Source organism: Galendromus occidentalis, unplaced genomic scaffold (genome assembly GCF_000255335.2).
Source record: "Galendromus occidentalis unplaced genomic scaffold, Mocc_1.1 scf7180000077174, whole genome shotgun sequence".
NCBI classification, from domain to species: domain Eukaryota; kingdom Metazoa; phylum Arthropoda; class Arachnida; order Mesostigmata; family Phytoseiidae; genus Galendromus; species Galendromus occidentalis.
This window is the reverse complement of record NW_003805162.1, coordinates 121,726-135,395: the sequence shown is the minus strand read 5'-3', so window position 1 is coordinate 135,395 and position 13,670 is coordinate 121,726. Positions and strand designations below refer to the sequence as shown.

Here is a 13,670-nt window from a genome sequence, read left to right as displayed (position 1 = left end):
CTTCGATATCGAGCGAGCCTCGCTGGAATTAATGAAGGACCCCGCGCGGTTCGTAGCTGAGCACGGTAGTCGGGACAAGCATGCATAGAACTCGGATTTCCTCGGCGAAGAAAAAGTGAATGTGTTCTGGAGATTAGACTCCCCGAGCTCGGCTTCCGCACAAGGAAAGTTCACCAAGTATCGGGCGAACGGCGTCGTTGAAGAGGATTCAATCGTAGTCTATCGAAAGTGAAGATCGACACAGCTCAGTCGTCCTGCTATAGTATACGATTGTTGTCGTCGCACTTGGAATACTTCGAGTAATTGCTTGACTCGCGCGAACTGACCGGTTAGAGTAGCTAATCGATGATTGCCCATCTTTCGCTAGCTCGACGGCTCAGTTCGTCCGCGTTCACACCGACGGTTCCGATGGTGGTTTCGAGCGGGAGGAGATGGCGCCGCTCATGATTCTTCTTCTACAAGTAAAGTAGTCAGCCAGACAGTCAGTTGGTCGGTCGACCTGGCAACTCGAATCTTAGCGTCGCTCAGGCAAAAGCAAGCGCTGCCGGCCACGACCCACCGGTGGCTCCTTTCGCGTCGGTCTTCCTTTCTGGCTTGTAGCCATCAACTGGAACGTTCGTCGAGCAACGCACACCGAGAATGTTCCGTAAGCAAGCGACCGCTTCGTCGACAATCTACCGATTTCGACATTATCTACGGACGCGGAAGACCTCCGCAAATCTCGACGGCGGCTCCGGAGCGGCTCCCACCCGCGCTTTTTGATCGTACGCGCACGTCTTAAGGAATCGAACGCAGCTCCGAAGATGTTTGCCGTTGAGTAGAGCAGCCGAGTTCGCTCAAAAATCGATTCAATCCTTGATCGTTCGGCAACGACTGTGTCTTTTTTGTTTGTTGAGACTACTCCGAAGCGCCTCGTTCGGTTGGGTCTTTCCGCCGCAAATGTTGGTTCAGACCTGTCCGCAGATGCTTCTCTCAAGTGAATATAATTTAACGAAGCGTGCCTCGATACTGCTGACGCCGCGGTTTTTGCGCGCCGTTCGACCGCTGGCAGACCACCTGGGACGTTCGTTAGGTGAAATATGGATTTTTATTTCTGAGGTGTCACGTTGTCTACTGGAGTAGCATTGCCGGCAGACTGAATCACTGAACATACGGCCAGCCGGAAGGAGTGCCCGAGTAATCGTGGCGTTACCACACGCGTTGAGCAGATCGAGAGCTTTCCGACTCCCCACGCTTGCAATTCCACACCTCGGAACTCGACCCTTTGTCCTGACTCGACGATTTTTACGGAGAGGCTCAGATGTTTCCAGGAATCGATGTTCATGAATGGACATCTAGCCTCCTCCACTTCCCTGTTCGAGAAGCGTCTGCTTATATTCCAATAGGCGGGCTCCTCGATTCGACGCATTCGCGGAACTATGTATTTTCCCGCTATGGATACATCGCTGGCATTTTGAGGTTTCTGGCTCCGCTCGCGGCTCCCACCCCCATGGTGGGAAATCGGGAAAAGTCGGAGCTTCAAGGGAGAACATCGTGTCCAACTCCTGAATTCCGACTCGATTGAAACGAGTCTCAGGGATGACGGCCTGCTGTACGGGTGCTTCTTCTATGGTGAACTCTCAAAATAACATATCGAATCTTTGATGACTGCCATCTGTGTCTTAGACAATTGTGACACCGGTCAATGATGTGTCGCTGAGATGAGAGCGAGGGGGACTGACATGAGCTTCGGAGAGTTGGCGGTGGCGGGTGATCTAAGTCGCGATGACCGTGAATCATGTCAGTGCGTGTATGTCGGTCGAATCGTCCACATTTCCAAAAAGCCGGGATTGAGCTGCTCCACTCCTGTTGCCTGTCGCTATCCTGGACTGCCAAGCCTTCCTGCTTCTATTTCTGGGATGCCTGACTCTCGGATCTTATTCCTTGATTCTTCGAGCTCTGCCGGTCGTTGATTGTGGAAGAGGCTCGCAATGCAGGTTTCGTAAGAAGTCCTGTGTTCCGGCATTGTATCATAGTCCTCATCGACCTACTTGACTCATGGGACGCGACTCAAATATTCGCCGTTGATCAATATTTAGTATTCTCATTCTGATACGGTCAGCTCAGAGCTCTGTCGGATGAAACGTTTTTCCGAGGGGGCAAATACCCGATCTGTATAGCCGAGGAAGCGACCCGCAGACGACCGTAATTAAGGATGATGTCATAAGCCGATTCGGAAGGTTCTTTTTGCCGTTGCTTCCCGAATGTCTCACCAGTCAGGCGATCTACTCAATAAGAGATCTCCGTAATCCGATATTTATTCCCTTTCTGACATGAGCGTGCGAATCGAGATCCGGAATCTCGCTTGTAGCGTTGGAGAACGACGAACGCGGACAGGCCCCAATGAAGAGCTCAACAGAGAGAACAACTCCCGAGAAGCTAGTCAAAGTGTCACCCGCCAAAAGGGAGGTTTCCATTCGATCCGGACCCAGCCTCATTCGTGCGAGTGAAAATTTTAAGGCGGTCTGAGACTCGCGGAATGGAAGTTCCCGATTCGATCGGCAGCTGTAACTATTGACTGACTGAGACGAGCCAGGAGAGGCGATTAAATGCAGTTGTAGCTTCGTAGACATTGATTACGAAGTAATTCAAACATGGAGTTCGGGAGCTCCAATGAAATCAATCACCGGAGCCCCTCCGGAGGACTGAATTTGCTCGTGAGGCCTGCGCGCTTTTCCCCCTTTGGGAAACATGCACTAGGTGGAACGGTATTTCAGCGGGATCGCGGACGACTCATTATTCGATTTTGATTCGTCGTCACTTCGTAGATTGATGTGAAAGTCCTTCTGCCCACGTCGCGTCGGCGCCACAGCTCGCTGCGTGCGGCAAGGGCATTGGTTCGTTCGACATTTGTGTGTTCATCGAGACCGGGATCTCCGATGAGGAAAGGCCGGCTATATCGGGGGCTAAGCCGGAAGATTCCGATCATGTGTCTTTTCACCAGAAGTCAAAACTCCATTCTTTCGGATTTTCTTCTCCTCTGCCGATTACCTCTGTGGATTCAGTGTTCCGGACACGTGGGAGATGCGGAGAATCATCGACCGAGGCTCGTTCTGCTTGGTTCCGGGAAGCGGATGAAGCCGAATCACATTAGGACATCACGATCTAGAGGTACACGTGTCACATCTGAATCAAAGTGACAGCTCAAAAATCCACAGCTCGATATGGTTACGCGTGAGCGTGAGCTGATTCACTGATTTTCGAAGTCGTGCGTCACCATCGATTCGACGAGACTCGATCGCAGACGCTCTTCGGAGTCATCCGCGGCTTCTCGAAAGAAAGGTCAGCAGTTTAGCGATGAGTTGGCATTGCCGCCTGTCAACGACGCAACCTTCCGTTTGCACCACTTAGAAGCCGACTACGAGGCTGCTGGTGACGCCGTTTGACACCGATCTGTTCAATACTTGCGCCGCTGCAATTGGATCCCGGGATTACGATGAATACCCACTCGAGACGGTTCCTCGGAACCGAGATGCCTGAGTGCAGTTGCCCCTTTCCATATCAAGCGACAACGTATCCGAGAGGAATGGCGCACTACGTCTGCGAATCTCCAGCCAGGAAAAGTTGGAGTCTGACTTGAAGCTCCGGCCCTCCGCCATTCTTTTCGACCGTGGAGAGAGCTTCATCGTTGGGTTGGGATAATCGTGTCGCAATCCGCATGCGAAGCGCTCGACGTCATTGTATACCCCACAACGAGCTGGTCGTACGAGGAGAGGGCCAGGCACGATCTCGAGAGCCGGCGAAAGGTACTGAATCAGGCTCTGCTGCAGGTACACGCTCACCTGCTGACCGAAGACAAGTCCAACCCGCGAATCGAGTGGTACGGTGAGACGCAGCTCGGATAATATCTTGTTCCCTCTCCTTCCTGGGGTGAATGAGGGGTCTCTCCGAGGACTCGTTCGTGGGTACCTGGTATTCCTCTTCACTTTGGAACCTGTGGTTGCCCCCGGCTCGACACGATGAATCCGCTCAAAATACGTGATAGATATGGTAATTCTAGTACTAGTCCGTGAGGATATCGGAAACTATAGCGTCAAAAAAAACATAGAGCCTGCTGCCAAGATCACTCAAGGCGGTCGGGAGAGGACCGTCTCTGACATGTACATCGCGATCGTTCTCGGACTTCTTTCTCGGACTCGCAGAACCCTACAGCTCTCTCACATTTAGAGAGATTGTTGATAGTTTTGCGACGCCAGACGAAGCTCACATGAATGCTTCAAGGACTTGCTTGCGGAAAAAATGTTCGGGGAAAACGACGGAATGTCAAGTCTGGGACAATGAGCGTAAGAAGAATCAGGTCATGAAACTTGCGGGTTAATCACCGACTTGGGCGTCGAACCCTGCGAGATCGTCGTCGGAACCCTTGAGTCCCATGGGAATTCGGGGGTGGAACCCCTCAAATCGGCAAGTCCATGGAACCTGTTCTGCGAGCCCTTGCCTTACCGGACCTGCATGTCCTGGACTATTCATTATCCTGGAATACTGATTGTGCGAGTATCGGTGCGTTAATTCGAGCGGCTTTACCGGGAGACGAATTCTATTCGAAAATGGAGGTCCACTCATGGCGAGAAGATGCTCCTGAGACCTTCAAATGGAATCAGGAAGCTTAGAGCTACAACGCAATCATTGTCCCAGAAGTGTTGAGGTCCGGAGTCCAAAAGTTCGAGAATAGAAGCTATTTGGCTAGGGTGAAGAGGCAGACCCGGACCACTAATTCAAGGTCCCTGTGAGCCGAGGAAGTTATCATGCGCAGAACGCGGATTGACATTCATTGTGCGGATATCTCCGTAGGAGCCTTGACGCATCGAACTGGCGGTAGCATGCTCGAGATCCCCTTTCCGTCTTGTCTCTCTCTACTAGAGAGCTAACGCTGATGTGAAAGACCTCTCATCGTCATCTAATGCTTTCGGCCTCAGCCCTACTCTTTTGACGATTCCCAGAATCGAGTTTCGCTGGAGGAGGAACTCTGCTTCCTTGATGACGAGAGGATCTCCTTGAAAAATTGGTTTTCAAAAGCGGATATAGAAATCAATCAATTGTTATTCAGGACAATTCATTCTCCCGGAAATGGACAAGCTAGTGCCGCACATACAAGTTAGTGGCGTCTCTCTGAAGTCGATTTCTGGACTCGCAACTCCGGTGCATATTCGCCCGGCCTAAGCGGGCTACATACCGACGGATCTGCCCCGCGAGACCCCGTTTCGGCGGAGTCGAGGTACCCCGAGGGTACGAGGAATTCAAAAGATAGCCGAGCTCCGGGGGGCAGCATGGTTCGATGAACGAGCTCTCCGGAAATCGAAGCGGCCCCGGAATCGGAGATCAAATTCCTGAAGGAAATCATCTTTCATCGCATTTTTCATCAGAATGTTTGAATCGCACATTTTCAAATTCCTGGGCTCGTCGATCCAGAGAGATCGCCTCAAATATCACCGGGCGCGATGGATACGTGCGTTCTCTAAACAGGAATACTGTTCAATCGATAGTCAATATCGGAAATTCGACCCGTTTCTTAGATCCGGCCGGCGCTTCACGCAGATGGCTTTCGCGACCTCCCCCTCCTCGGTGTTCCGAATCGAGTCGACGCCGTACCGCTTCGAAATCTACCACGAAGCTGAGATCGACATCATTCCGGCATCTCGAATCGCGGATAATTGAAGGTACGAATTCTCAAGGTCGCCTAATGGACCGCGACTCATGCAGCAGCCCCCAGCAGCGAGGTTCCGACTTCCAGCGAATTGCGGAGAGGGAGGGGAAGGAGAGAGATGATATGTTCTGTACTAATTGGGCGAGATCGAGGCTTAAGACTCCGACATGATCTCCCCTCCCCTGCCAGGGGCGGGGTTCTCCCATGATCGTTCCGTTCGCAAGTCCATCTTTGAGATTTTGCTCAAAAGAGACTCGACTCGACTCCGCGAAATCATAAGCAGAGATTCTCTCGTAGGTCTTCCAACTGCGGACATCTGATAAGTGAAAGGCCTTAGAATTGGGTGAATCGAGGAGAAGAGTCAACACACGGACTGGTCCGCAAGGAGTCAACGATCATCTGTGAGAAAAACCGCTGACTTCAGGAAAGAGGAAAAATGAACGTCGGGAAATTGCTCTTCGAAAGGAGGGGTAGTCTGAAGGATTCCGGGTATGTATCATCATGTCGCTCAGGGTTCAAAGAAATCAGGGGGATTTCCCGGGCCTTCGGAAACTATCAATGAGCATTTCGTTTGTCAGCGATCTGAGCCAGGGCCTAATAATTTACTTCATGTCGCAGTGAGGTGCGGAACCCTGACGAAGCCGGAGGCAATGCCATGCTGAGACGTCTCTCAGCCACTGCTGCTCTCCTGAATTCGCATGTGAAATTCATGAAATCCGGCAACAACAGCAGCAACCAACAGAATGGACTGTCGTCTGCGAGCCTGGCCGCTTCTTCGTCGTCGTCGTTACAATCGTCTGCGAGAGCTGCGGTGGGAACGGGCGCGGGCGCCTCGAGCTCGCTGTCATCAGTCGCAGCGGCAGGAGGAGGGAATCTCACGACTGAAGCAGACGACCCGAGCAGCAATTGTAGCAGTAACACCACCAGCAGTGGTGCTGTTATTGGTGCGGCTAGTGGCGGAGGGGCTGGTGCGAAAATGTCTGAGACAAACGACAAGGATAAAGCTGGCCACCAACTCAAGTGGCCATCCTCGAAAGATGACTACGAACTCGGCGAAGTGATCGGTGAGTGCTCGAGAACGTTTTCTGGCGGTATCCGCCTCCGTGTTCCATAGCTAGATCCGTCAACGACGACGACAACAACTACATAAAGCCCGAACAACGAATCACAGGAGAATCGGCGGTTCGACCGTGATTTCTCCCCTCATGAGCTTTTGTGGACTCCCATCGAATGGATCTGACCGCCAACTTTTTTCGGTGTGCGATATTTTTTTCGTGGATCATAGAACACTACACGTATTGTTGTGAGATCTTCGTTCCGAAGGCTCTTTTCCGCGCTGGATCGACACGCCGACTAAAAGTCGCCGGTTTTCCTCCCGGATCGCGAATGCATCGCGAGTTTTCGAATTTTCCTGAGCTTCCTCTTTCCCGAGTAGTCAGTCAGGGCTCATTGGTTCTCTTCTGGGACCTCGGAGAACCATGGAAGGGGAAATTTATTCTGTCTGCTTCAGAACGCAGTCCTACATCGATTCCGGGGACACTGTGACGGTAACCAGCCGGTCATACCCCCGCTTGACCCGTAGAGAAGGAAACCACGCGCATCTTGACCGAGCGCGCGCTTTTCACATTTATCCGCGGTGGCTGAAGGCGACTGCGCCTGAGGTTTCCCCGGGGGTTGAAGCTCTGTTCATGGAAAAGAGCTGTCCAACAGACTGCTATGCGGCGCGAAGTACCGGGTCCTCATCGACGGTTTTCACTACACTGGTGCCGGTCGCTTTGCACTAGAATCTAGAGGAATATACGGATTCGCATAGCGCTCCCGACCCCGGCGTGGGAGCTCCTCGGCCACTCGAATGCTCCCTGCCGATCGCAATGATTACCCGAATCTATGCAGTTTTCGGAACTCATGACTAGCGGAGGGACTTATTTACTGCGCCGCGCTTTGACCTGTTAGCGAAAGCTTAGAGCGTGAACGGCGACATTACAGGCAACTGGACAACATTCATTCAACTCTCTTCTTTGGGTGACGCGACCCGCCATGGGAAGCTAGAGATTGAACTCAAGTAGAGAATGCCGCGTCCATCGTCTGAACCACGACGATTCGTTGCTCAGAGTGGCGAGCAGGCAGTCCACTGCGCCCCGTGTACATGGTCATTCGCCTGCCTATCTGTCATTCTTCGGAAGGTGCTCATAATCCGACTCAAGTGCTCGGGAATGAGTCACGAATAACGCAAATTCATGAGCTCGCTGATTAGGATTCTAATCGACGGTTTCACTTCTCCGAAACATGGCGACTCTCGCCTCTGAGAAGATTGACGTCTCCTGCGTTGCTGCTCAGCCGAGCCGCTGGATTTGAGTCCCAGTAAAGAATCAATTGTACTCTCTTGGCGTTCTTCGCTCTGAAGAGAAGCAGCCGCAAAATCTACGATCAAGATCCCGCTCGACCCTTCTTATATCCAGTATCACGCTTGGGGTTCGCAATCACGGCGGTTTCTCTAATCAAGCGACGCGATATACGATTGAGTGGCTGCGAGTCGAGTAAATGCTTTAGGTAGGGAGACAATCAGAGTACGCTCTCCTTTTGTCGACGATCCCTCTCGAAATCGAGGCATTACGTCGGATACGTCCACACTCATGGAGCCCGGGCTGGGGTGATATCTCGCCTCCCGGAGAGCTGTGAGTTCTCTGAATATCTCGCTCGGATGCGAGAGGTCCCAAGCTATTCTGCGTGATCTCGCTTGGGAGAAATGATCATACCATTCGGTATAATAACGTCGTATAAATTCTTCGTCGAAATTCCAGGTGTCGGTGCGACGGCCATCGTTCACGCTGCCCTGTGTCTTCCTCGGAAAGAGCGTTGTGCCATAAAACGAATCAATCTCGAGAAATGGAATACGTCCATGGACGAACTTCTGGTGAGTAGTCCGCCCTATCCGGCTACCGAATCAAGAGATGCCCCCTAATTTTGTCGTGTTTCGGTCTCGAGTGCCACCGAATCCGACTGTCTGAATCCCACACACGACGAAAATCACGCTGTTGACACTTTGCCAAACTTCGATCATCTTCCTCGAGAGGGTACTTACGACATTCATTCTCGGGGCGAATAGTGTCGTGAAAATTATACCACGCTCAAATACGACTCGCTCCAGAGCGAGAACGTGCGATTCGATTGCATCGAGGGGGACGTGCTGTCGGAATGATAATTCTATTCCGAAGCGATGATAATCGATGGGCCATGCCCTGAGTCCTTGTATCTGCCGGAACGGCGCTCTGTGTGAGTGACCGTCATTATGTACAAGCTCGACTCTCGCGGTTGCCTCCGTCTCCATCTATTCTTACCATCGCACGACGCCCGATGTAGGATTCGCCTTAACCTGGCATCGTTCGCAATATTCCAGAAAGAGATCCAGGCCATGCGAGCTTGCAACCACGAAAACGTGGTGTCGTACTACACGTCGTTCGTGGTCAAGGATGAGCTATGGCTGGTGATCAGACTCTTGGCTGGTGGCAGCTTGTTGGACATCATAAAGGTTCGCGAAATTTCATTGCTGATGGAACACTTACTTACTTTGGTGATACTTTGGTGAGGGCCTCTTTGTGACGGCGATATCTGAATACTCGATTCCCTCCATCAGCATAGAGTCAAGACAGAAGACTGCCGAACAGGGGTTTTCGACGAAGCGACCATAGCGACGGTCCTCCGAGAAGTCCTGAAAGGACTCGAATATTTCCACAACAACGGACAAATACACCGAGACATAAAAGCCGGCAATATCCTGTTAGGCGAAGACGGCACTGTCCAGATCGCAGGTTCGTTGCAGAATCGCGATCAATTTTCAATCATCAGACAGAATCCTAATTTAGTCTGAGTTTCCCCTGACAATCGGTCTATTCGCATTAGATTTCGGAGTCAGTTCATGGCTCGCCACCGGTGGGGATCTATCGAGACAGAAGTCCCGTCACACATTCGTCGGAACGCCCTGTTGGATGGCTCCCGAGGTCATGGAACAGGTCACAGGCTACGATTTCAAAGCCGACATATGGAGCTTCGGTGAGTCTTCGATTTTTTCCCGATCGACTCAAGTACGCTGCCGGCTCCGGCAGCCCTGCGGAAGCGGTCCGAGGCGAAGTACGATTCGTCGTTTCTCTGCAGGAATCACTGCCATGGAGCTGATAACAGGGACAGCGCCATACCACAAGTACCCTCCAATGAAGGTACTCATGCTCACACTTCAGAATGACCCTCCCACACTAGAATGCGTGGGCGATGATAAAGATCAATTCAAGGTGAGTCGAAAGAAGAAACAATCACGACATGGTGCTCTATCGCTTCCTGAATCTCGCCCGCACGGTCACGCAGACTCATCTGGTTTTGACGATGAGCTCGACCCGAAACCGTCATAACCACTTGAGCCAGCTCACATCGATTATTATTGTTGTCATGAGACCTTTTCGTCCAACGCTCGAATTTGCTCTCTTCCAGGGCTATGGGAAAACAATTCGGAAAATGATCTCAGAGTGCCTGCAGAAAGATCCATCGAAAAGACCCACAGCGTCGGAATTGTTGAAGCATCCGTTCTTCAGGAAAGCCAAAGATAAGCGTTACCTAGTGCAAACGTTGCTGTCTTGCGCCCCCACGATCGAACATCGCGCACAAAAACTCAAGCACAGTAAAAGGAACCCGGGAGCGTCTGGACGTCTTCATAGGTGAGCTTTTTTGAGGGCAGGATCCGGGCACGTGCCCCGTGTCTGGAGTCTCGTAGGGCGTTCTCCGAATCGGGGATCACAGTCTGTCTGAGGGACCAGCGAGCAAGCGGATTTTGAGCAGCATTCGACGACGATAGGAAGACAGAACACGAAAAAACCTCGACGAGACAACTAGAGATCGCGCATAGCTCGAGAGTGAAGGGAGGGCGAACAGAGTGTTCGCCCAAGCTCGTGTACCGTTCTTAATGATTCGATGCTCGTCTGGGCTGCGCGGCCCTCTAAGAGCTCTACTCCCTTGGAAACAACTCATTCTCTTCCATCTTGACTTCACTCAGAAGGGGGAGAGACACCCGATAGCTCGTCGAGTTTGGCTCAATTCCCGTTGTTGTTGTCGCTGATGTTGTTGATGCCGCTACTGCTGTTGCTGTCGCTTCGGAGAATGTCTTACCGTATGAAGCTGTAATTATCATTTTTCATGGTATAACTTCTCCTGAGCGGCACGCGGTTTTGTTCTCTTCTGAGCGAGAGCCGACTGATGTAGAGGTGCCCGAGTTCGTTTGAGAACGTTGGTGTGACAGCAGGGCTCCTCCGCTGGACTTGACCGGTGAAGCTTGCTTCTGCTCGAGCTTGGACACCGAGTGCCGTGAATCGGAGCTGGTGATAAGGGGAACTGAAGTTTGCTCTATCCTTTCAGGACTGAGACAGGAGATTGGGTGTGGTCGGACGGAGAGGGAGGCAGCAGTGGGGAAGAACTTGAAGCTGGAATTGTGGGCTCAGGAGTCGGTCGTGGAAGGGGAGGCGTAACTGCCGAGGAGTTGGCGGCCCGACAGGAGGCCATCTCACGTGCTAACCAGAGCACTTCATCATCAGACTCCGGAACGACGGGGCCTCCATCTCTCGGCATAGAGATCTCCGCCTCGCCACGACCTGCGAATGGAACTGTAAGTGAAAACCTCTCGGGAATTCGTGGTCCTGTGAAGTCCATGATAGATCGAACAGATAAATTCTACCAATATGATATCTCTCAGTTTACCGAATGGAGAAGGAAGCCATTAACCAATATGTGTCTCTGCTCCCACAGCAAAGTCCTTCGTTGGCAGCAGCTGGTACTGCACCAACTGAAGTCTCCACAGCTGCCTTGTCCGTATCGGGCTTAGCTTCTCCGGTAGCCAACCAACCTGTTGTGGAACTCGCCTTGAGGATACGAAACGGGAGGAAAGAGCTCAACGATATCAAGTTCGAATTCACAAGAGAAAAGGTGAGATAGCTCATGAACTTATTATCGATCAATGATGGCGCTCTCGACTCGGACCATGTACTGACTTCATCATTTTCAAAAAGGATACGTCAGACGGAATCGCTGCAGAACTCGTCGGTGCAGGGCTCGTGGATGGGAAGGATAAGGTTATTGTGGCTGCGAACCTACAAAAGCTTGTGGATGGTACCTCTAATGTCAAATCTCTAATTTTCCCTCTGGTGAGTCATCGAACCTCTCCGCAATTATATTCAAGGACAATATCGAAATCATGAGCTCTTATCCCTCTGATGCTTTGAGCGGACCGGGTCTGGAGAGAGACTCAATGAAAACTTCCGCTTTCAGACCACCGATTTTGAAGCTATGCCAGTTCCTGACCAGCGGACCCTGATGGGATTCGCGCAGCTTTCCATTGTGGAGTGACAACTCCGATAGGAGTTCGATGCTCAAACGGGCATCTCATTGCTCCTAGAAGAGCTGATGCTGTTCCAAATCACTTGAATGTAGAGGATTTCGAGAGCCCGGACTGAATCTGGAAGAGAGGGACACCCGTGCAGACGTCACGCTTCGGATCGAGAGAATTCGTCTGATCTGCCCAGCTTAAACCTTCATCTCTCAAGCCGAGTCCATGTACAAACAAAGCAGCTGGCTCTGTGCTGCTGTGGGTTCATGAAGATGAGTCCTGTTTCGTGAGATAAACATATATACTTATATGCAAGGTTCCAGTGGGGTTTGCGTAGTGGAATCTAGGGAGTACTACTTAAGATCTTCGTCCGGAGTCGGGATGCCTTCAGGTTCAGAGCCATCGAGATCCACCTCACCTCAATTCGCTAGCTAATTTCAACGCCGTCGATTCCTATCCAGAACGTTGTAGTGAAACTCGGTTTATGTGATTTTCCTGCGAAAGGAGACGAGGGGTAGGTACACCTAGCTAGGTGTACTGGCTTGTGAAAGCTCCTATTCCGTTGGGGGAGGGGGGAACGAAATCTCTTCAGTAAGTCTGGATTCCGTTAGAGCCTCCATTTGCGGAATATTGATTATAATGATGATGACAAGGTAGGAGGATGATCAGGGCTCTGCTGAAATCGAAGAAATGCTTTATTTTCGGGGAGGGTGACGACGAGATAGTCCTTTGGTGAATTGAGGAATATCGCCTCACGTACACTTAGCTTTCTGGACGTCCGAAAGGAATCGCACTAGTTTTGACGCAGAAACGGTGATTGTACACTAGATCTCCGTGACCATTATCTGTGTACGGAGTTTCCTATACGAATGATGATGACTACTTGTGTTGCTGATTCACGATCGACGCATCGGATGACTCAAATACCTGAATCGCTGGGACCGAAACTTAGCGGCGGCCACAGGAAAAATATTTCTCCTATAATGATGTGCCGTCGAGTTTCTACTCCGACGCCAGGTGTTCCTCCCAATTATCCCCGTTTTCGACCTGTTCGTGGCGAGGTAGCGGACATCAGTTTGGGAGGGACTTCAAATTGCGGTGAATCCGGTACTTTGAGTCAGAATGAAAAATTCAATCCCAGTAAATCTCTCGCGGTGTGCCAGGATACGGATCATCGCTAAGACTTCCGTCTCGATTCTTAGCCACATATAGGTATTCGTCCCTCGGAGGGGCACTGGAAGTGAGTTCTTTATGCTTGAGATATGTACGTAGTTGTACTCTCTGAGGGAAAACTCTTAAAGCTCCGATTCCAAAGCCTTGAGCGGCCGTGAAGGGAAATGTAAAATGATTCTGGGCTCACCAGCTAAACACGGGAGAACTCCTCTCGGTAGGAATGGATCAGTGCATCGTGGATGAAGCTTCTCCACCTTTGAAACTTTGACGAAACAAGCTCTCCGGATGCTTATCCGATCGGAGACGTGAAACCAAAGGACTAGAGCACATTTGGAGGGCTCGTCGATGGCTCATTTTCTGCGGGGAACGAGGGTAATCGGCCACTTGGGCTTGATAAAGTCCTCAAGGCCCTTAGAGCCACCAGACACCGAAATATTCACGACAATGATC

At 51.4% G+C, this 13,670-nt stretch overlaps 1 protein-coding gene across 1 annotated transcript; it reads left to right on the top strand.

Annotated features, from left to right (window-relative positions):
* The first annotated feature begins 6,624 nt into the window (after nucleotides 1-6,624).
* LOC100898832 (serine/threonine-protein kinase OSR1) lies at nucleotides 6,625-12,946 on the top strand. The gene is made up of 11 exons (XM_029110945.1): nucleotides 6,625-6,747; nucleotides 8,485-8,597; nucleotides 9,081-9,212; nucleotides 9,318-9,492; nucleotides 9,584-9,733; nucleotides 9,836-9,969; nucleotides 10,166-10,389; nucleotides 11,084-11,368; nucleotides 11,476-11,647; nucleotides 11,731-11,865; nucleotides 11,990-12,946. The coding sequence occupies exons 1-11, from the start codon at nucleotides 6,660-6,662 to the stop codon at nucleotides 12,065-12,067; spliced, it is 1,686 nt and encodes a 561-aa protein (XP_028966778.1). The 5' UTR covers nucleotides 6,625-6,659; the 3' UTR covers nucleotides 12,068-12,946.
* The last annotated feature ends 724 nt before the right edge of the window (nucleotides 12,947-13,670 follow it).